This window comes from Zosterops lateralis (genome assembly GCF_965231275.1).
Source record: "Zosterops lateralis genome assembly, chromosome: 1".
Classification (NCBI taxonomy): domain Eukaryota; kingdom Metazoa; phylum Chordata; class Aves; order Passeriformes; family Zosteropidae; genus Zosterops; species Zosterops lateralis.
The window spans coordinates 133,391,788-133,416,359 of NC_139762.1; the positions used below are offsets into that span (position 1 = coordinate 133,391,788).

The 24,572-nt window shown below is 39.0% G+C and overlaps 1 protein-coding gene across 4 annotated transcripts in view; it reads left to right on the forward strand.

Moving 5' to 3' along the window:
• RIMS2 (regulating synaptic membrane exocytosis 2) overlaps nt 1-24,227 on the forward strand; it is a gene marked incomplete at its 5' end in the record, with an annotated part of 477,503 nt that extends 453,276 nt beyond the window's left edge. For all 4 annotated transcript variants that reach the window (XM_083865898.1, XM_083865900.1, XM_083865899.1 and 1 more), the window contains 5 exons: nt 17,425-17,566; nt 18,899-19,011; nt 19,745-19,846; nt 20,775-20,914; nt 21,372-24,227. In XM_083865898.1, the coding sequence (XP_083722024.1) occupies nt 17,425-17,566; nt 18,899-19,011; nt 19,745-19,846; nt 20,775-20,914; nt 21,372-21,590 (716 nt within the window). In that variant the 3' untranslated portion in view covers nt 21,591-24,227. The remainder of the gene's footprint in view (nt 1-17,424; nt 17,567-18,898; nt 19,012-19,744; nt 19,847-20,774; nt 20,915-21,371) is intronic.
• Between the last annotated feature and the right edge of the window lie 345 nt (nt 24,228-24,572).

Consider the following 24,572-nt stretch of genomic DNA (forward strand, 5'->3'; position numbering starts at 1 on the left):
TAAAGTGCTTTTCTTGGTATAGGCTGATTTTATCAATGACAGTCACAAGTTTTTTATATACTATCCAATATTATCAAAAACAACATATTTAACAGCTGTGGGTGCCAGGTCTGGTTCCCTGCTGAGGGGCTGAGAGATGCTGGGGCTCTGGCACTGCAGGACAGCCACACCTGTGTGTGCAGCCACACTGAGGCTGCATGTCACCAGTGAAGTGCCCCATTAGTGTCTTGTTTGGTCCAGTGTGCTGTCAGGGTCCTGTGTCTCAGGGAGATTTACAGTTTCTGCTGAGGTCAGAGCTTAGGGGGAGCTGGTGGATGTGCTCATTCTCTTGTTTGGGAAGGGAAAGAAGTGTAGACTGCTTTAAAGCCTTCTGGCTTCTAAGGAAGTGTTATTATTTCTGCTACAAGAGGTACTTCTAATGAGAGTACTCACACAAGAATATTTATAAATGTGAGTGAAAGTAGATGAAATAGATGTTCCAAATCAGTAGCTCTTTTTTGAATATGTATTCTAGAGTTTATCTATATTTTTGTCAATATCTCCAAGTCACCCAACTGTTGTTTTGCCTTTCTCTGCATTCTCAATGTCTTTCCAGTTTTATTTAACTGTTTTAGTGAAAGTAACCAGTAGTTCATCTGAAATGTAATGAATATTAACTGATTTTTACTATCCAACTTCTCAAAAGCTGTCATCAATTGTTATTTACATAACAATTTTCTGCCATATCTTACACTCATAAAAATGTTGAAGGTAGTTATTTTGTCTGCTTTAGTGTTTATAGATAGGAAATTCTATAGTCACCAAGCCTTAAAAATATCTTCAGCAATTATTTCAACACATTTTATTGGAGTTTACTAATTACATGATTATGTATATTAGACATTTTTTATTATTATTACTACCATTACACTTTATTTTAGAGTTGTTTGCTTTATAGTATTTCAGTAACATCTTTTTAAAGTGTAAACAGGTAAAGCTCACTCTACCACTTGAATATACTTTGAATATACTTTAATGGGATGTAATGCTAAGGGTGATTTTAGGGGAAGAGGTACTGCAGGCTGGCCAGGGGTCCACCACAGACCTTGGCAGGTCTCTGCCATCACAGAGTGCTCATGGGCTCTCGGGTTTAATCACCCAAGATTCAGGTGGTTGAGAGTCTTTGCCCTCTGAGAGGCCCCGAGCCAGATGCAAGAAGGAAACGGAGTCTTCAAGGTCTTGTTTCTCAAGGTTTCTTGCGCTGTTTATTATTTCTTATCTTACATTTTTCTCTGTCCCTGGCTGAAGTCTGTTCAGCAGCATGGACACAGGACAACTCCCCCCTCAATGGGACGTCGCTGTCCTCTTATACAGATAATTACGTGTCTATTATTTACAATTACTTGCCAATACCTATCACCTATATTAAAAAGGTCACCTCTACTCTGACCCAATCTCCTTGACCTGCTTGGTGCCCCTGTCACTGCAGAAGATGGAGGCCAAGGGAGAAGAAGAACCCAGGGCACCACCCTAAATCTTCCATCTTGTCCCCATTCACCTACATTCTAAAAACCCAAAACTACACAATTTTCAACCCTGTGCTAAGCTAAACTACTGTTTTTCACACCTTTGTGGTTTGCAATTCTTCTCTCAATGTTGGAAGCCATTCCCATGGGCTGAAATCAAAGACAGTGTCTTCCTGAGCTCTGTGCCAGGGTCTCCAACTCCCCTGGACCCGTCCCAGACTCCCCTGTCCAGGATTCAAACCCTCTTGCTCGGGTCCCAGGGGCCCAAAGGGATGCTCTGGACTCTGACAATGGGCCTGCTTGTGGCATACAAGAGAGGTGTCTGTCTGTTTTGGCAGCTCACCTTCTTGTTAATCTGTAAAACATCACGGATATGTTGGGAGGTGACAAACTTGGGCATGCAGCCAGAGAAACATAACCAGCAACTAAATACATATTTTGGAGCATGACCTGAATGAGACATCTAAAAGATGTCAGTGCCTAAAGAAGCTGCCCTGGGCATCTTTTATAGCCAGTAAAGAGGAAATAAAGGATTTATGTTCTTCTAAAATAATTTCCTATGATATTACATGAAACATGCTTTATTATAGTTTATATGCTTTATTATAGTTTATTATAGATTATAGTTATCTAGAAATTAAGTTACGGGACAAATTGTAAAAATATCTGTAAAAAAACATTGCTTTGCTGTAGATTGAGTGATGATAGTTCCATCCCTGAATGCCAAAGTTCAGACTAGTTTTTATTCCTCAGCAAAGTATGTCAGTGATAGTGTTGGTGGGTTTTAATGTCTTATTATTATACTTTCCAATCATCAGCTCAAGGAAATACACATGTGAGGTGTGAAGTGTATATGAAGAGTTTCAGTTCACTTCAAACCATCATTCTGTCTGCAAGATTTGTTAGATCAAACCCTAAACATGATTTACCATTATTTTGAGAGAATTCTTTTTTTATTTGAAAGAAAACTGAATGCACCCCATGCCCTGCATTTACTATCATTACTGTTTAAAGGACCAGTAAGGAAACCACAACCATGTGCAAGGTTTGATAGCACTCTTGTGAACTATAGTGAAATAAGTTACTGATGCTGCAAAAGATTGCTACAGTAGCTAGCACCTCTTTTTAATCATGTCCAGTGCTTTAATTTCTTAGCATTTTAGGGGGGAGGTTGCCAATTGCTACACACTCAATTGATGTAACATACTGGATAAAAGAAAAAATTATAACATTAAATAGTGTTGAGGAAGATATGGAAGACTGGATAAAATCCCTGAAATTAGGTGTTGTGGCTATGAGCAAATCCTCTAAGGAGTGGATTCAAAAAAGGTAAAATCAAACTACTTTGCTAAGGAGGAAGATGTACTCTAGAGAAATACAGCTTGGTTTAAAGTGGAGGAGAGATGAAGGATTTGCCTGTGGCTTGCAGGGCCGGTTCCTCAGGAGATGCTGGGCCACTGACAGAAGCATCGGGCACAAGCTCACACACAGAAGGCTCATGTTGAACCACAGGGAACATTTTTTCACTGTGAGGGTGTGCGAGCATTGACGAGCGAGGTTTCCTCTATCCTTGGAGGTGTAATTAAAGCTAGGGCAGCTGGCTCCAGTGACCCCGCCTCACGCCCCAGGGACCCCTTTCCACCTCAGCCTTTCTCAGGTCCAGGCGGTCATTTCCTTTTTCACAGAGCCCACCCGAGAGCAGACAGTCGCCCCTCGGCTGCAGGTGTGTCCCGCCGGCCCCGAGCGGGGGAAGCGCTGCCCAGCCCCGCTCCCCCGGGGAATTCTCCGGGCTGCTGCATCCCCGCTCCGTGCCGAGCCCCGGGGCCGCCCCTTGTGCGGCCTCCCCCGCCTCCAGCATCCCTGGCCAGCCCGGCGGGCAGAACCGGGCGGAGAACAACCAAGTCTGCGGGCGGCGCCTGCGGGACGTCCCGCCGCTACCGGCCGGCGCCGTGTCCCGGTCCTGCCTCCGCCGCTTTGGGTATTTACGGCCGCCAGTCTCGCAGCGCGGCGCCGTCCCGGAGCCCCGCGCCGGGGGCTGAGCGCTGGCCCCGCTGGTAGGCGGCTCCGTGCTGGCTGCGGCGGCCCGCCCCGCCGGGAGCAGCGGGGCACAGCCGGGCAGAGCCGGGCAGAGCGGGGAAAAGCAGAGCTCCGCGGGGCACAGCCCGCCCAGCGCTCCCCGGCGCCCGCAGCCCCCGCCGCCAAGACGCCGCGCTTCTTGTACCGCGCCAAAGGCGGGTGCCGCTCGGCCAAGATGGGCCGGCAGACGGCGGCCGGCGGGAGAGCCATGCAGCGCTCGCAGAGCCGGAGCAGCCTCTCCGCCTCCTTCGAGGCGCTGGCGGTCTACTTTCCCTGCATGAACTCCCTGGAGGAGGAGGACGGAGGTGAGGGGCCGGGGGTCGGTGATGGGCGAGGGGCTGGATGGGGGACACGAGTGATGGCCAGTGGCTTGGGCTGAGAGAGAGAGTGGTGGCACTGTGCTTGTAGCTGGAGGATGAGGTGTGATTTAACAGATCATCACATTGGGGATGAAGTTACTTGATGAACTTTAGTTGTGTTGGGGGGAAAAAATAAAGGATGCTTCAATTTTCTGCTCATTCGTACAAGAAACAAACCACACAGGTGGTTCCTCGCATGTGCTCTTCTGACAGTCTGCAGGTTTGTTCAGGTATCCCTTGTCTGGCCCCAAATACCCTTTCTTTAGGGGCAGCAGTTTCTAACGAGAGAAATGCAGTGGATTTTCTGCGTAGCCATGGCCCCCCAAAAAGGACTTACTGTTTGGGATGTGCAAATGTATGTACATAATTAAACATGGCCCCAAACTCCGTCCAGGATGGAACTTGTATTTCATGAGGTTTTTTTGAGTGTACTGGTGTTATAAAGAAAACAGTCTGTTGTGTTTAAATATGTTTATGTATAGAATGAACTGATGGGCTTTCCCTTGCTTTATCTGAACTAATTCAAGGTTTTTAATTTCATTAGGATTAATGGAGGAAATTACACCTTCAGTAGATGTGAACACTGTTAAACAGTCCAGTGCTGCTATGCAAACATGTATCAGCTCTGTGTGTGCACCATTCATGATCTATTTAAAATATCTGCATGTTCATTTATCACCTTGCACATTTCAGGCTGAGAGTTCAGTGGCTAATGTGTCCCATTCTTAGTGTGTTTTGATTTATCTTTTCATGTGCAGCAGTCTCTGAATTTTTTTCTCCAAAGCATCTCATTTCTGATTGAACCCCAAGGCATGGTCCCTCACCTTTTCCCTGCCCTTACTCTGGGGCTGGCCAGGTTGCCCCTTCCAGTGGAAAAGAAGTGGCTGCCCCCTGGGGCAAACTGTGCTGTCCTTCAGTACCCTCATCTGCTCCCTGCCTTGAACAATGAAGTGAACTGCAAAATATTGCCAGTAGACTGCAGGGTAGGCTTCAGATGGCATTTTTAATACTCTTGATGTGATAGTAAACACTATGGCTGAAAGCACACACTGAAAATATCATAAATTATGCTAAACATGTTTAGGTGTTCTTGAAAGATTGTTTCATTCCAGAAGCATTTTCTTTTCAGTCCTGATTTTTAGCTACGATAATTGCATTAATCCTGTGTGAAATCAGAGTATTGATTTGTTTTGTTCTACTTTGTTGTTTTTTGTTTTTTTTTTTTTTTTTTTTTACTTCTCTAGGAAGCATTTGACTTATTCCTTGGTGGAATTTTTGTTTGCTTAAAATTGATCACTAGTTCAAAGAAATATAAAGTACATGGAAATCAGTAGAGAAATATCTAGTAAATTTAAGGGTAATTGTAATGATTTATTTATTTTGTGCTGGCAAATTATTTAGACAGAAGTGTTAAAGGATTGTATACTGATTCATATGTCACATATGCTGTTGATTTATGTTATCTGATCCTATTTAGGTGTAGGCTACACTTGAAAATGTATTTCATTACTTCCCATGAAGAAATAGAAATGTAATTGCAGTTTCATGGATTTGGGTTTCTGCTTCCTCAATTTAGACATACCAGGTTACAGAGGGAATGGCAGGCATGACTGCTAAGATCATTTCCCAAGTGTTCTCAGTGGGATTGGAAAGAAAAAAATTGTGATGTGTTTTCTGGATGGCAAGTCACCTCTGCACTCAAATTGGAATTTGTTGTCTTAGGAATTTTTATGCAATTATATTAATGTAATGTAATTAAAGTGGGTGTGGTACATGCGCTCCCATGTTCACATACAAGTGTTATTTTATAGTTTAATCTGAAAAAGATGTCAAACTCACTTCATAAGTTAACTGTCATCAAGATGTAGTTATTTCTGCATGTGGAGGATAGCTTAAAAGAAAGATAACCTGCTACAAGGGTGATTTTTTTTCACATTTCACACTCAGTTGTATTTTTAATACAAATAGAAAATCTGACCTGTTGAGGCATTTATTTGAGATACTCTCTTGAAGACTTTCATTTATTAACTGCTGAAGTGAATATACTGGTCCAGAGTTGTATCTTTTGATATGAAAGAATATGAGTACTGTCAAGTTCAGAAGTAATTTAGTAGCAAGTAACTCAATACAACATATCAATATTTTTAAGCTATCTTTGAACATGATTATTAAGAAGATCCCTTTGACATGTTGGCTGATTAAAGAAGAAGATCTCTTAAGCCCTGGCATCCAAGCTGTGATGTACTGAAGAACTGGGCTGTGCAAAAGGCTGCTGTTTTCAGTGGGCAGCCATAAATTTCAATCATAGAATCAGCAAGGTTGGAAAAGGACCTTCAAGGCACCTAAACCCCTAAACCACGTCATCCAGAGCCAGATCCAGATGCCTCTTGAACACTTCCAGGGGTGGTGACTCCACCATCTCCCTGGACAACCTATTCCAATGCCTGACCACCCTAACAGTTAATTTTTGTTCCTAGTACCTATCTGAATCTCCCTAGCACAGTTTAAGGCCATTTTTGCTCATCTTCTCACTGCAGGCATAGCAGAAGAGACTGTACTGAACCTCACTAGCCTCCTGTCAGTTGCATGTAGAGAGTGATGAGATCCCCCCAAGCCTCCTCCAGGCAAAACAAGCCCAGGTTCCCTCAGCTATTTCTCATAAGACATGTTTTTTTAGAGCATTGTTGCCTTTCTCTGGCCACCCTCCAGCACCTCAGTGTCCTTGGGGGACCCAAAACTGAACACGGTACTTGGAGCGTGGCCTCACCAATGCAGAGTACAGGGGAATTTGTCATGGCTAGGCCTGAACTTGCCATGGTTGGCCAGGTTTGCAGTACAGAGAACTGATATTTAAAATAGCTTTTCTTACCTGCTAATCAGTTGAGATTAATCCTTCAAGTTTATGGACATTCATTATTTAGGAGTTTATTATTCTTAGGCACATCTAGTAAAAGGTGTTAGAAAATAATTCTTTGCATCATCAGTTTCTTTCTGATATGTCTGCATGTGTACACACAGGATTAACATGGTGTCAGAGAAGATTATGTATGTTGTCAAAGTATCAAGGATTTTAAAGAGGTGTCTTTTGCATTTTATATTCTTAGATTCGTTGATGATAAAATGTGTGGCCTGCATGCTGAAGTGAGAATTGGTGTCAACACTTGGAACAGACTTAAATTATATGGAAATTGTTGAAGAGGTGTGGGGACAGAGTACAAATCAGTATCTCTATGAATGCTCTTGAAGCATTCCAAGCCCCATATTTTTTTCTGAAATCTTGGCTTTGTTGAAATTAAAGAAATTTTGTGATTGTCAAAAGATAAGAGAATTTCCAATAAAAATGTGTGTGAAAGCCTTTTAGATGTCTGTATAGTCACAGTGCAAATTTTCATGCACATGATATGCTTACAAGTAATGCATGAGTGTACTAAACTTTCCTGTGAACAACTGAGTGAACAAATTCCTATGTACAAGAAACTAACTGGAGAAGAAGTAGAGTTATCCAACATGCAGAGAAAAGAAGAGAGGCTCAGATCACATGATGTGATCACTAGAAAGCCTGCCTCTGTTTTTATGAGTAGGACTGGTGCTTCCTCAAATTATACTGTGTATTGTTTACTGTAACAAATTTTTGCTATGGTTTCCTTTTTATACTCTATTTACATTCACTTCTGATTTGCATTTACACTGAGGTGTTGTTATAAACAGTCAAATAGCATGTTGCCAGGAGTGCAGCTGTGGAGTGCTAGTCACAGCAAGGTCTGTATGCAGAACTATGCTCGCTGAAAGGGAGTATATTTCAATTTAATATCTTCTTTTGCTAAAACTTTTGGGTGGTAGTGAGGCTATGAGATTGAAGGGGAAAGCCAAATGCTTTGCAGGTGCTGAAGACTGCAATCGTTTGGTTTCACCCAAGCAGAAATCAGAGCGTTGCAAAACTCCCAGCACAGTAACTCATTCATAGGAGTGTCAGCAGTGAGGGGCATTTTCTCACCCAGGTGTTACGACAGGGTAACTGTGGGACACAAAGGAGTAATCAAATACATCTCCTGCATATGGAGTCTTTGAGAACAGAAATCTTCTCCATCTGTCCCTTACTTGATGCCTTTTTTTCTCACCCTGGTGTGCTTAGGTTTTTAAGCCTATGCTGATCCAAACCTTTGGTTCACCAGTGCACAGGAACCTCTTGGGTTTGCATCTGACAGTGCTTTGGCTGAGGGTGGAGAGCAGAGAAGGCTGCAAGCAAGATTCAGTTAGAACAGAGAAATGACAGAAGACAGGGCTGCATGGGACACTGGGCGATCATGGAGTCTGTCCCCTGTCTTGAAGGCAGGGGCAGTGTCCCACTGCTACTCTTCCTATGCAGTTGTTCAAGAAATAATTTATGATAATTCAAGACATATTTCAAGAAATAATTTATGATAATTTAAGACATAAATTAATTCAGAAAGGACTGGAAAGCATCTTGGTCTCCCAGTATGTTAGAAAAACAAAAGACAATTTAAAAAAAAAAAAAGCCACATAATGTTCTTCAGACAGTTGTGCCAAAAATAGCAAAAATTAGTTGTGTTAGCTGAGGAGAAGTTACATTGCAGTTTTGCATATTGATGTCGACCAAAAGAAGTATCTGAGTGTTGCTGCAGGAGTTCAGCAGGAATAGGAGCACATTATACTCTCCTGTCACCTGGCTGATAACTCGCTGGGAAAGTTGCTGGAGGGGTTGTTCAATCCCACATAGGTGTCAGCAGGAGTGCTGTCCCTCAGTGAAGGCTCAAGACTTATGTAAAGGTAAGCTGAGCTGCTCAGTTGAGCCCTGGTAATGGCTTCAGTGGCATGCATTTCTTACTGATTAATCACTGCACATTGGTAGAGCTGGAATAAAACTCAGCAGTTCCTGGATTCTGTTCCTGTGGTTAGACCACCAGATCACAGTGTCCCTTTGGAGGTCCCAGTAGACAATAACAAGCAGACAATAATTTGGCCAGAAATAGAAAATGGGGGAAGTTGTAACAACAAATTCATTAGCACAGTAATTACTAAAGTGAAAAGAATTTTGCACATGAAGTAGTTATCCTTTAAAATTACCGTCTTAAAAATAATAAAGTAATATAGGAATATCAGGCTATGAAGAAAATGAGAATAACTACATCATCTTGGGGGAATTGGCCTACATTTTTGCCTTGGTGGTAAAGATGACCTTGTTTATGTGGAATGTTCATAGGCAGAGCCAAGGAAAGATATGAAGGAAGGGTATAATGCCCTGTGGCAGGTTATCTACTGTAAGAGATGAAACTTTAAAGGTATTGGCTCGATTGATGCTAACACACCAGAGATTGTCTTCTGCACGTTGCATGCCATGGTGGGGTCACTCATCTTGGAGGCACTCTGAATATGCAATAATAATTGTTCTGTAAGAATCTGCATGACATTTAAGTTTATAGTTGATAATTTTTTCTGTTTGCCGTTAGGACACAGTTCTGGGGCTGACTTGGGTCAGCCTTCTCGTCATGGTGGTGGGTCTGTCCCATTTCTGCAGCTCCATGGGCTGAGCTCCAGGGTGGAGGCAGTGTAGCAGGCATTTCGAGCAAGTAACAGGAGTTTTTATCAGTTATACTCAGGTACTGTATTGACAAAGTAGCTGTAGATGCCAAGATTGATATGACCTTTTAAAAAAATAAGCATAGAAAAAATTATACTGTTGCTGGCGGAGTAAAGAGCATGACAAAAATATCACATGTATTCTGGAAAACCAGAGGAAAAGAAAAGAAACTGCAGGATTGACATTCAAAGCACAACATGCTTCAACATGAGTTAGAAATGCCCAGTAGATTTTTAAAGTTGTGTTTCTGTTATAGTTCTGTTTCTCTTCTAAACTGCTGGTTACACTGCAGTATGTCCCTGAGTAGCTGACAGATAATTTGGATATGGCTGTAGCAGCAGCAGTGAAGCTACAGGATATGATAGGTTGCATCTCTGATGGTACCTACATAAACATGTGAAAAAACTGTCTCATATCTAAGTGCTGTAGTTGTCATTTTTCAATGTCAAGGTCAAGACTGTAATCAGAGCAGCAACACACTGTGTTGTCATTGTTTCAGTTTGGAGAGGTAAATGTTTAACAGCAGTAGTTTGAAAATGGGTCATTACAATGTGATATTTGATCAGTTTCTTGTGAACTGTGGTTATTTAAATAATGATATTTGCATAGGATCATTATTAATCTTAGACAAAGCAAAGGAGGAAGAGCTGTTTCTAATTTGTGTAATCTCAGTAGCCATCTAGCTTCTTGGCACCATTTACCTCATTAAGCCTTAAATAGAGGGTGTTGAATTGTTTCAACACATTTGCTACATCATTCAGAAATGCTGCCCAAATCTGTCTGATAGTGTGTGCAATGTCCCTTGCTACAATAAAAATAATCAAGGTTGGAGTAGAGAATAGTGTTACTGCCATTATTCCATATTTCAAAAGTGAGTCTCACTTCATATAACGCAAAAAAAAAAAAAAAAAAAAAAAAAAAAAAGGCATTTCTAAGCTCCTCAATACATGTACTCTTTGCTGTTTAAGCATTTTTAATCTGCTCTTGACATTGCATGAAATTATGGTTATTAATAAATCAATAAGAATGGTATACATCCAGAAAATTGAATGTCCATGTGAACATAAAAACATTATCTCTTAAAACTGCAAAATGGTTTCTCTTTACTTTGGATGATCATCCTTTGTCATTGGCAACGTCAGAGACTGGATGTGAAGAGTTCCTGTGATGACGATGTACACCTATCTAGTTATTTTTTATATAAATGGTATACAGAATTAGAATGTAATTCCACAAAGTTACTTGCTCTGTTTTTCAGGATTTTAATAGACTGGGGATGAGACTGATTTCCCACTGCTTTGCACTTTTTCTAGTTACATAGATTGTTGTACAGGATGTACAAAGTGGATATAAAATGCTACCATTCTGTTTTGATACATGCACAAAATATGCACAATTATTATAGATCTATTAAACTTGAATGATAAGAACATTTATCTGTGTGGAGATCATAACTGGTCTAAATGAGAGCTCCTGGAGAACTGTTCATTCAGGTCACTTGTCACATGGGACATTACAGCTAGAAAGCCATGTGCTTTTTGTTGTCATATTTCTGTGTTCAGGTTTACAGCAGGTAAAGAGACTTTTGGCAGGTAAATCCTCTGGCCACACCTAGAAAACTGGTGGCCTTATCAGTAACAGAGACCTATGCAGTGGTGCTGGAAGGGCCTGAGTGTGTAGTTCTATTCCTCATCTGCATCTCACTGTCGAGATCTGTAATCACCATCTGTAAAACAAAGGATCCAACCAGACCTGCATAGTCTGTTTGTTGCTGTATAGTCAGAGCCAGGTAACCTAAAGAGAAGTGGAAATTACATCAGCATTAACCCTTCTCTTCCTTACAGCTGTGGTTAATTAATTTTGATTCCTTGGGACAAGGAATCAAAGGAATGGCCAAGGGAATGGCTAAGCATCAGACCTTTCTACTGTGATTCTGTATATATTTGAGGTTACCAGAAGTACTACTTAGCACAGCTGCTGAAAACCAACCTTAGGGTGTTCAAGATGATTATGTGTCCTTTTTATATCTAGCATGTGATTCTGAATAATAATCCTGGGGATACTAAAGTTTTAGGAACATTAAGTACTGTGTATGTAGGAAAACAGCTCTTTGTTTACAATTCAGTCCTGTAAAGATATTTTGAAAACTGTTTTGAGAACATAAGGTGCAGATCCTAAAGTGATGGATTCCACACACAGACAAAAACAGTTTCTCTTTTCTGATGCTCTTAACAATTTGCTGAAGGATCAGTTAAGACTGGAGAATGGACATCAGAACAGCAGTGAAAATAAAGTGGCAGAATACAGCTTTAGACACATTAAGATGTGGGAAAGAAGGAGCAGGTGCTTGCCTTAAACCACAGCATTGCTCAGAAGCCACATGTGATAAACTGACTTCACATCACCTGGCCTCAACAAGGCATGGAGTTGGCTGAACATAGGACCAGCCTTGCCGTGACAGGGAAGTAGAATGCAGACAAAGGATGCTGTAGTCTGACCAGGAACAAATGAGATTCATGATGGCTGCCTCTTGTGTCCTGTAGGAAATTCATCAAGAATGGGATGACAAATCTTCTATCCCAGCCTTTTACCAGAAGTACAAGCAACAGTTTTGCAGTTGATTATTGTTGGTTATTTAATTCAGCTCTCTCTTTTACATTTTCTTAGGTGCTATCTTAATTAACCATGCTTCCATTATGGCCAGAGGAAGAAAGAAAAAAAAAACAGGACAAGAGTGAAAAAGTGTTTCTTGACAGAAAATGAAGAACTAGTGAGGCCTCCCAAGAAATTTAAAAATGCATCAGGCAGACTGAGGCTGTCAGCCCAGACTCTCTCACACTTTCCAAAACTGGCTGCTCCCTTACTGAAGAGCTTTCTTGCTGAAGGCAGCTCTGCTTTAGGTATATCAGGGCAGGCTATTCCTGCCACAGTCAAAATTTATCAGTATTTTACATTCAGATACTCAAAGAAGCAGGAAGATCTTCTCCTCTTCCTTACAAGTAGGAGAAAGCGCCTGGTTATAGTTTCCTCCTAGCTCTGAGATGCTCTTTGGGTTTCAGAAATGCTGACAGCATGCACTGTCAAAATGTCCATCAGAAGAACTGTAACACAAAACTGTTAGCACTGGCCTGTGAGAATCAGTGAAATGAGCTCAAACTCAAGTGACAATGGAATCTGGGTTTCCCAAATCCTGCTTAAATTAATAGATCCTAAACCATGTCTTCTGTTTGGGGTCTGTGGGTAACACAGAGGAAGAAATTATTTACTTGGCTGTGCTTCCTAGTCCTTCAACAAGAGCTAAATGTTTTGTTCAATGCAGAAAAAACTTGAGCTGCTCCAGAAACAGAGCTGTGTGGCTGCAAGGGAATTTGAGATCTACCCTGTCCCTCTTTTCTTCCATAGGTTCAAATTTTCTTAGGCTGTCTTTTATCAAGCCAGTTGTTAACATATCTAAAACAGGTATGTAAAGAATTTTAGTCTCAAAAACTGGGCACTTAAAGGCAGCTTATTCGCTTTGTGGATCTAACTCCTGAGTTGAGATGACAATGCTGAAGGAGTTTTTTTGCAGCTTTTCTGGTGAGGTGGAGAGAGCAGAGAGGAGCCGTTTCAAGCACTTAAGTGTGTTTCTGAAGCCACAGCTGCTCTGTACTCCATACAAATCCTACCAAGAGACCACATACCACCTGGGGACTGGCATGGCCAGCCTGTCTGTGCCTGTACCACGTCCTCTCTTGGCTCTGTGCCTGCTGGGGAGCAGTTGTAGGAAGCTCCTGCCTAGAGCAAGCTGGGAGCTCTCGCTCTCACCACCAGCAGCAGATTTCATCTGGCTACATCCCAGATGATGGAAGGTAATCTGTTGCATTCACTGAGTTTTTGACTTCTCCTCATCTGCTATTGAAGATTGTATCAGTAGTTTTGCATCCCTAATTTGTAAGTGATTTGCACTCCAAGTTGTGAGAACAAATAATTCCGTGCATAACTTAGCAAATGTGGCCTGTGGTGTCTATTTGCAGTAACCATATTAGTTAAATTACCAGTGTGATAAACTGTAAGAATGAATGTGCTTTCATAAATACCAATGCAATTATTTCTGGTAATTTATTCCACTCTTTACAATATGGCTGCAAGAATCTGAACCAGTGTTTTTCAGATAATATATTCCATATTTTGTGGTGGGGACTTAAGAGAAATATCTTTTTGCTAGGGCAATTAGCTTATACTAATTTGGAGAACATTTTCAGTGTTCCTCATTAGAGTTTAGGAAATGGTGAGTAAAATGATTTTGATTGTAGGTACTCAGCAACATAACAACAAAGTACACTTCTAAGCTCTCATTTCCATATCTTTTCATTTGATAAGATTAAAACAGCATGCATAACATGAGTGTATAAGTATATATACTTTAGGATTATAAAACCAACCCCCACTTTTACAGTGACACCAGTTATTTATTTCTGAGTGAGTGGTGCATTCCCAAGTTACTAATCTAGCTCAAGGTTAGTATTGCCTTAGTTGGGTTCATTCCACTGTGTGCTTGTCTCGGCAAATATCTTTCCTGAAATTATCTGTCTTGAAAGGTAAAGAAAAAAATTAAATCATATTTTTTGTTTGTTCTTTCTGATTTGGGTCCAGTATGGAATGCAGCCACATGAGTAGTCAAATTAACATAAAAGAGGAAGTTTCAGTTTTTAGGTAGGAATGAGGGAAACCAGTTTGTCTTTAGTAGAGTAATATGATCTTCAACCAGATGCTCTACTAGCTACAGCTTAGAAGTATGGTACTAAAGGCTGTTTCTTTGAGCTGAGTAGCTACTTGGTGGTTTCATTGCTGCTTGAAACCTTGTAAAATTTTTAATGCTGAATTTATGAAACATAAGTTATTGATGGCACAAATACTGTCTTTGCTTTTAAATTGTTTGAGGAATAATAGGATTATTTTTGATTTAATAACATTTTTCAAGTGGGGATATTACTCGTATATTATTGTATATTACTTTAGCCAAGTTTCATCTGAAAGAATATTCATGTCAAAAGCAGTGTCTCAGGAGTCATGACACCCAGATCTGGGTCTTCTGTTAATTCTATTCCAAGTTGCCATTTTGCTGTTGAAATCTTCCATTCTTGCTTCAAGAAGCATCAACACTATGATTAGGAGCTTTATTGATGAAAAGTCAGATCTTTCTCTTTGGAGAAAGCAGTCAAGAGCACTGTGTGTTTCTGTTGAAAATTGGGAAATAGTTATTCACGTAACCTCCTTTCAGCCCTCCTTAAATTCCATGTCAAGGTCAAAATAATTACTGTTTACCACTCAGACTTATACAAAAGCTGGATATACTACACATGCCTAACTTCCATGCTGTGTCAAAGTTGTATCTCTGTGTGCCTGTTGTCATGTGAACCAGACCACTTATTTCAGTTAAAATGAATGTGGGAAAGTAAAACTGCTTTGAATTAAGATTTAGAGGGATGCTATGAACATGTGTGCCTCTAGGAAGTCTTGAATGAATGGCAGTTGCGCAAGTTCTGCCTTGATTTCTCAGTAAATTGATGTGCAATGGAGATGTTTTTTTTTTTTTTAATTCTGTTCTACAATGTAGGCATACAGACTTATAATTCTAGTTCAGAAAAAAAATCTGCCTTACAAATTAGTAAATTTTACTATATACTCCTTCACATATTACATAATCGAACATATATTTCTCCTAAACTCACAAATCTTTGAAAGATGTTTGAAGATACTGAAGAATCATGCAAGATGGAGATGTTCTTTTAAATTTGCATTAGAGACTTCATGTTTGCAATAATTAATTGAGAATGACCATCATTCAATGAGGCTGAATGAAAATGTATGCTTACTCATCAAATGAGTTTGTAGAAGAGAATAGTAATATCTTGTGGAGCCTCAGAATTGTGTGCCTTTCACATGTAATCTTGATGCAGTCTACCTTTTCTACAAAACTACAGCATGATATTCTCCTGGCAGTTTGTGGGAATATTTCTTTGAAAGAGTGCTTGTATTTTAGAACAACTCTGGACCGCTGTTGGAAGTCACCTGCAAGCTTGCATTAGTTGAATATAAATAATAAACCAACAGGCACTTGGAACAGTGCAACCCAAAAGAAATGAAATTGTTGATTTCTGACCTTCATTTTTCATATGTTGTAGTAGCCTGGTACCTTTTTAATTTGCATTTCTGACATCAATTATTGATGGGCATTTTTAGAAATAAGTTTGATGCAGTAAATTTATTTTTTCATTCTACTGGATACTGAATTCATCTGGGTAGCTGAAGTTCTAGAGGAAAATTCTTACTTCTGCTATTACTATTTGTATGTACTGATTAAAAGTGATGGTCTTAAGGAATATGTAGAAGGCTTGTAATAAACAATATGATTAGAACCACTAATGATACTGCTGTAGAAATATATCACTGCTGCTAAATATTGCAGAGTTATTAATCTTTCTTGAAAAGGAGCCATTGGTTTTCAAGGTATTTTTGGTGTTTAGTTCCCACTGCACTACATTTCCCATGTTTTTTATCTGATCTAATATTCCTCCTGACTGAGGGGCTTGGGAGACTTCAACCCACACTGCAGCCTGTAGGACAGCGACAGTGAGTACACACATTGGAATTGAGGTCTCTCTCCCATTCCCTGTCCAAGGATACAGATCCTCTTACTCTAAGCCAGTCCCTGTGCTCACACAATCCCCCTGGGGTGTGATGGTCCTCATCCCAGGGCAATCTCCTCCTTTTGCTCATTTCCTTTTTCAAATCCCTAAAGCTTCACCAGCCTCACAAGTCCAGAAGTTCTTTTGACCACTAGTGCATGATGAGGCAGAGAAGGTGTAAGGGGTACTGGATTCTACAAACAACTGCAGAAGGAACTTGAGTTCTTCGATAACCTACGATATTGGATATTACTCTACACTCATTGTATCAGTATTTAAGAGTTGTTATTGTTTGTTGTAGAATATTTAAAGTTCTTGTTCTTTTATATCAGTATATCACACATCCTTGTGCTGCATTCAGAGGTGTATAGAACAGATTAAGAGAAATCAGTATGCGGAATTCCTTGCCCCATTGCAGGGAATAGCATTTAAAATCAGAAATTACATGGAGTGGCTGTCTTATTCACGAAATAAAACTAAGGGTTCATTTCTACTCATTTCATCCAGTTGAGGTCTTGATCAAAGTTCTTACACTAAAATGCTATTACATTGTTTGAGTACTTTTTCCCTGATACTCAGATATGTCACATTGCTGTTTTTACAAGTAAAATCAAACCATGCAAATAGATAGAAAAATTGTTATTCTTGGGGGTGATAATAAGTGTTTCATATTGTGCATAAAAATCAGTACTGTATATTTTAAATATAAATTTATCAGCTAGTGAATAGAGAAGAAAACATAGGAAGGGTTCTTGATTTGTAGTTTACTGTCCTCACCAATGGATATCTGTAGTGTGATTTAGGAGATAATGACCAAATGTTTTTAAAACAATAATTCATCTGAATTAGTACATTTCTCTGCAGGTTTTGACATCATGGCAACATTTTAATTGAATTCCTAAGAGGGACTTATTCATCCAAGGAAAATAAATTTTAAACACTCTAGAATATGGATTGTGTAAATCTGGTTACCTCCGTGAGCAGACTTGTGCTGTCTGACCTTGGAAAGCAGGCAGTGACAGAACTAAGATCATGTAAAAGAGATTTATGATCCTGTTTGCCTTTTATTTAAAAAATCGATAATTTTTAATGGAAAGTTTTGTTACAGGTCAATAATTTGTGGCTCTGAGTGTTTGTGCCACATGGAGCAGGGGTGTGCACAGTTGCCCAGCTGCGACAGCACAGTGGCATGGGGGCTTCTCTTTTGTCTCCAACAGAAGCAGGGGGCAAGAAGCTGCGGAGCACCGTCCAGAGGAGCACGGAGACAGGGCTGGCCGTGGAGATGAGGAACTGGATGACTCGCCAGGCGAGCCGGGAGTCAACAGATGGCAGCATGAACAGCTACAGCTCCGAGGGAAAGTAAGCAGCATTTACAGCCCTGGTTTCTTAACGTTTCTCCATAAAACTGGTTGTTAGAGAGAAGCACAGTGAGTGCTGTAGGTCCTGTTCAATCAGAATTCCCTTCACAAGGCAGTGTCATTGATGGACTAAGCCTAAGTCTTCCCCTGTGACTGAAACAGTCTCCCAGAGTTGCTGCAGGAAGGAGAAAGATCATTTCTGCTGTGCCATGAGAAGGGCACATGGTGGGTCAGATCATCATCATGAAGTGTGCCAGGAAGGGAAGCAGATATGGACAAGTTCTCTTCCAAAAACTCCTGGCGTATGTCAGTGCTATGCAGAGCAAAGCATTTCTAGAGCATTTCCAGGTGTCATTCACTGGGCTCAAGAGCTTTTTGAAGATTCTGCTACTTTTAACCTGAAGAAATTATCTGCACAGAAGTGTAAATCTTTCATGTATCATGGTCATCATAAACGCCCAAGTTAAAAACTTCTGAGTGGTATCTCTGAGACATTGCTCAGAAAAGTCTTATTGTGAGTTGATCTGTTAGTGGTGTTCACAGCACTGGACAATATGTTTGTGAATGCACAATGTATCTTATGTGTCCAAGTTGATGCACTATATGCATTTGGGATGGACATTTCTTAATGATTGGTCATTACGAATTTCATTAGTTCTTGTTGCTCTGTAATGGGTCACAGATAATTAATGACAAGCATTTTCATTTTAAGTTACTTTGGACATTTGCCACAAGGGATTTCAATTCTGTTATTGAATAGATGTCATTCTCAAAGACATTTCTAACAAAATATTTCAAATGAATTATGATTTTGAAAATAGCAACCAGTATTTGGTCTAATGTAATCATTTTACTGTGTAAGTTTGATATGTAGCCATTGACTTCACAGTAACTGAGAAGTGTGAGCAATTTAACCTTCATGTAACTAAGTCAGTGGTAAGGGTATGTGTTGGTATCTTAATGAACTGGTCTCATATGAATACATGAATGATAATTAACAGTGGTCTGTAATGCATCAGAAAAGGAGAACATGATGGAAGAATACAAATTTGGAAATTATTGAGGAGTAGTGCTTTCTTTACCTGTTTGTTTATATGCTGGAGGCTAAATTGCTGCTTGTTGAACACTGTGGGATTTTGAAAGTTACAGTAATTGTTTTGTGAGTTCCTTACAGTACTACCAAACCCACAAACATTAAGTGCAAAATATCTAGAAAACAAAAAACAAACCCAAGCCAAAATAAAACAAAAATCAACCACACAAATAAAAAACACAAACAAAAGGAAATTTTAAGTGTATTTTTTGTTGGTTTCTTTTTCAATATTATTTCTAGTTTGATTTTCCCTGGTGTGAGATTGGCTGCAGACAGCCAGTTCAGTGATTTTCTGGATGGACTTGGTCCTGCCCAGCTTGTAGGACGACAGACTTTGGCAACGCCATCAATGGGTAAGCGTTTATGTCTTCTGCATATGATATCTATTTTGTCAGGTAATTAGGACATAAAATTTATCTCTATTCCCTTTAAATTTGGATTTCTCTTGTGGTTTTGAACAACTCAGTTAAGACTAAAGCTGCAACCTCAGCCAAAGTTGAATGTAATCATGGATGCTTATGAAGACATGCAAAAGTAGAAAGTTACTTTGAAAAATTCATCTTTTACCTCTTCTTCAGTTTTCCATCTTTAAAATGGGGGTAATGAGACCAAACTTTTGTCTGAATCACTTGGATAATATTGTATAAAAATTGGTAATTTAGGTGCAAAGTATTTGTTAATATTATGTTTACAGACTTTTTTATTCACAAGTTTTGTTTTCATAACTTGTCTTAAACTACAGGCACAGTGAAGAGATTTCAAGCAGTTTTACAGAGCTGCTTTATGTTAATCCCCTTGCTCTCCTTTTTTTTAATATGAAACTCTTAAGAAATAGAAATTAACTTGAAGTAATAGAGGCATGGAAGATGGGAGACAAGGTGTTACTGCAGAGGTTTTAAATTTAACATAAACAGCAGTGAAGAGGGTGAATATTAAATTATCTAGTAGTGTTAAAATCCAGATCATACTTATTGATGGAATACAGATAATACTAGTCACCACATATCCATCCTAGAAATTTTGTTGACATTTCATATATTAGAGTAGTTCTGAATTACAATGCTGGGATTTCTTTTTGTTTTCTAGGAGATATTCAGGTGGGAATGATGGACAAGAAAGGACAACTGGAAGTAGAAATAATCCGAGCCCGTGGCCTTGTTGTAAAACCAGGTTCAAAGACACTGCCAGGTAAGGAAGAAAAACCTTAGTAACAATCTTACCACGTGGCCAGCTGTTAGGCTTGATTATCTTAATGGGTCCCTTCCAATTCCATCTATTCTATGATTCTAAGAATAGCATTCTACCAAAAAAAGTGTGGCTTTTCTGTTCAGCTTTGTCAACTCTTAAAAAATTCAAATCTCAGTAGATTACAGTTTTGTATACTCCAATGCATATCGTATTGAAATGATACACCAAAAATCAGCCCTACTTCAGGAGGAAATTAAAAATCAGGCTACCAGAACTGCATCCTTAGTCGTGGAAAGAAAGGTATATACTGAAGATTTTATATAGGAGTTTTAGAAATGAAGAGGGAATCAAGAGATGTGAAAACGGTATCTACTTGAAAAGTAGAACAATATTTCATACTTACTCCTTATTTTATAATTTGATGTCCTGTAACACTATGTGAAAAGGACAATACAACGATATTTTTAGCAAGCTCTGCTGCCAAAATAGAAATTGTGTCAGAGTCTTTTCTTCACTGATTTTCACCTTGTAGATACTTTTAAATTGTTAACAATTTGGAGCGTTGATCCACATCTCACCAAAGTCATTGCAAGTTGTGCATTTACTTAATAGGCCTATTTTGCATATTGTACCATATAGGGATGCTATATATAGGAATACCTGATTTTTTCAGGTCAAAATCTGAATTGTTTCATGGTGAAAGAGACATACAAAAAGAATTCAAGAAAAAAATACACCCTAGGAGAAGAGTAAAGAAAATGTATGGATGCTTTGTGTGGGAATAATTGTTAATATTGAATGTGAGATTTGTTCTTATAAGTTATATATCCTTTAAAAGCAGATTTTTATATGATGATGGAAAGTGTGTGTGTTACACAAAAACATCTGGACTTCTTTACCGACTGTTATTTATTTTCATTCTTCTAAGCACCATATGTAAAGGTGTATCTATTAGAAAATGGAGTCTGCATAGCCAAAAAGAAAACAAAGGTAGCAAGAAAAACACTGGAACCACTTTATCAGCAACTTCTATCATTTGAAGAAAGTCCCCATGGGAAAGTTTTACAGGTAATTTGCATAAATATTCCTCTGAACCTGAAAACGTCACCTGCACAGTTTTCACTGAATGAGTTTCAAACTTGTTTCAGGCTTCATTTGGCAATAAATTCTCATATTGTATATACTTGCTGAGCAGATTAACACAACAGTAATAGTTAATTATGCAAGTAGAAACTGAGTATGCAAGTGAGCATAAGTGAGTGAGCAAAAGTGAGTTATTTTGTTTCTGCTATATATATGGGCTCCTCTCACTAGGTTTTCTCTGGTATCGTGGTTAACTGCAGTTTGTGCCCAGATAATTTCTGTCACTGCATCATGATTAGTTTACAGAGAACTAAACTATGTCAGCAGTCAGATATTTCATTCCTTACTGGAATTAAATAAGCAGTTTTTTGACTAATCAGATTAAAGCTTTTGACATTTTTGCTGATTTTTTTCTATTTTCTTGTGTTTCTTTTCCTAACAGATAATTGTTTGGGGAGACTATGGACGTATGGATCACAAATCCTTTATGGGAGTGGCACAGATACTTTTAGATGAACTGGACCTGTCCAACATGGTGATTGGGTGGTTCAAACTTTTCCCTCCTTCTTCCCTAGTAGACCCAACCTTAGCTCCTCTCACTAGAAGAGCCTCCCAATCATCTCTTGAAAGTTCAACAGGACCTTCGTATGCTCGCTCATAGCAGCTGTGAAACTGTCGTCATAGCAACCAGCGTTACAAAAAAAAAAAAAAATTACAGGTCGCAAACCCTGGTAACACTGCATGCTTAATGTTGTGTCTTCTGAGCCTGTTTCTAGGGCTGCAACACGATCCTGTGTTCTAAAGGAAGTTGCACACATTGTGCCCTATGGAAGGCCCTCAGGTGATGGACTGAAATCATGAAGAACTGATAGGTTTGGAGTTCAGGGACTCAGTTTTGGTCCAATCTGAAGCCATGGACTAAACTAAAGAAATCAATCTGTTTCATGCAACAAAAGTCCTTTTCAATGGCATATCTGTTTTGTTGCTCCCATTTCTTTATTTATCTGCCCTCCCCTCCTAAAGTTTGGTTATGCCACAGAAACAGAGTTACCCTCCCATGAAGCCATGTTACATGTCAGTGGATTAGCAGACACTGGAAGAAAAGAAGAATCTAAGGATGCTGGAAAAGTCAACTGACACTTGCAGCAGTTGCTTGAGATCTGAAAACTCTTCATATTGAAAAGGTTCAAGACTTACAGTGGCGGGCTTCATACCTCCAGCTGTTCACACAGTGAAACCCCAGATGTGGTGGACTCTGAAAAATAAAGTTCTGTGGATATACTGTACTGTATGAAATTAAGAAACTTTTTTGCATGGACACAGATTTAGCTGAACACTTAAATTATTTTCTTGGGGCTGCAACTTGCAAAAAAAAAAAAATCAGCCATTTTCAACAGTTTATATTATTTTTAAAAATAAATTTCACTAGTGCATGGTTTTAAAGGGAAGAGAATGCAACAGGGTGATACAAAGACACACCACGTTTATCATTCTTTAAAGCAGTCATGGTCTGTGTTTTTGCAGACTTATATTAAAAATAAAAAATAATTTCTAGCAAATATTTAAAATTCTGTTTATGTGACAAGAAATAAGTGTAATATATTAAATTTATTTAAATGTAAAAGGTACAAGCCTTGTAAAGTTCAACATAATGTGCAAATTGTACACTTCTTTTACCTCCTTCTTTCTCTATTTCTCCTCCCAATTTCCCTTCTTCCTTCTGCTCTTTTTCCCCTCTACCTCCCACGATGATCAGCATATTCTAAAATGGCTACCTTTTGACTTATTACTGTCTTATGCCCCACATTTGGTTCAGAGTTGCAGATTGTTCTGCATTTTGAATTATTTGAGAAAAATATTGTTTAAGAGCTTACTTTTTTTCAAGCATGTTGAAAAGGATTTTGCAACATGGCTTGGGAGTACATTAATGTAATTCAGCATGTATTTGATAAAGAAAATATTTGAACTTTTGCAATTTATTGTACAGTGCATGGTAACTTATTTTCATTTTTTCTCACCTTCAAATTGAATTCTACAGCAAAATACTGGAATCATGTGGCCATTGTGAGATGTCTTCAATAAATTTGTTTTTCAGCACCAGCATCTTTCATTCAAAGACTGAACTATTATTTCTCGAAGGTTTTTGGAAAGAGGAAAAATTAAGTACCTGATTGATTTTTAGGAAACAAATTTAAGCACTTTTATTTGCACTAAACCAAATTGATTGCTACATTTTTGAAATAATGAAAGCAACAAAGGTTACAAATCCATACAGTTCTTCTGCTGTAAAGTTCAATTTTCATAAACTACATTTGCGTTGCAAAAGACATAATTAGGTAATATCAGTCTGGAAAGTATCAGTCTTTGGTTGGTAAAATAGCCTTAAAGAAAGCCTTTCAGTACCACTCTGTCAGCTATTTGACACCATTACCAGAACCTCACTGCAGTTAATGGATCTTCAGAACCCTGGGTTTTGTTGCAGACAGTAACTACCGTTGGGTGGTGCTGCAAGTTCAAGCTTCTCATTAAGTTATTTAAAGGGAATGTAACTGGCTAATGTTTAATAACAAAATATCCTTTTATTTCTTTTCCAAGGTCTTTGTATGCCTTTAATACCTACTTAAGGTTTAATATTGAAATCTTGCAATAATTTTTGAAGTACATTACATTTACCTTTATGATCACACAAAATTACTCTGATTTTATTTGAATATATATTGAAGTTTCCCATTAAAAATTGTACATGCCTCTTAAGAGGGAAAAAGTAATAACAGTATCACTTATAATGCCTTTTACTTTGTGCAATATCATAGAAAATGAGATTGTGTCTTGTCTGCAGAGTTTATATAATGGATTATTGTTAAGTTAGTAGACAGACTGGTAAAATTATATTTATTGAAATAATTTAGACATTTGTCTACCAGCAGCAAATAAATACTACTAACATGCAGTCTACAATATCCCCTAGGATATTAAACAAAAATACATAACCATTTTTCCTGACACTGTGAGATGTGCTCACACATTCTTGTATGCATAGTCCTCTATAAATTATTTCAAATTTTAAAATCAAGGACATGACGCATGGAAGGTTTGTACATAGTTGCCATTATGCAGTATTTATTTTAAAAGAAATTAATGTAATTTTTTTAATTTTCACACGTCTGCAATTCTACTTATGGTTTAGTCATGTAAATAGTACTATTCCAGTGATCACTGCTGTCTTGTAAATAGTACGTTTTAAAAAGTTAAAAGGAATTACAGTTGGGGAAAAAAAAAAAGGCAAATTAGGCCTGTAATGAACACCAACTAATGTAAATCAAACTCATTCTGGTGATGGTATTTAACACTTTAAATAAAACATTTTCTTTACAGAATTTGTCTGCAGCATTTTGTTGCTTTTCTCTAAGGTGGTCAGCAGCATCCTTCCACATGCTTCAGTGGAGCTGGTGGCAGGCAGCTCACACAGCTGCAGAACGGGCACGTTTCTCTTCTCCCAGCAGGGCTGCAGGTGGAATGGCAGGTTTGAGATGCCACGTTCTCAAGATGGCTCAGGAAGCAGTGGGAGGCCAGGTGAGCCCATCACCCAGCCAGGCTCTGGCTCCACCATCCTTGGGCTCCTACAGGCCAACAGTGCCCGGCT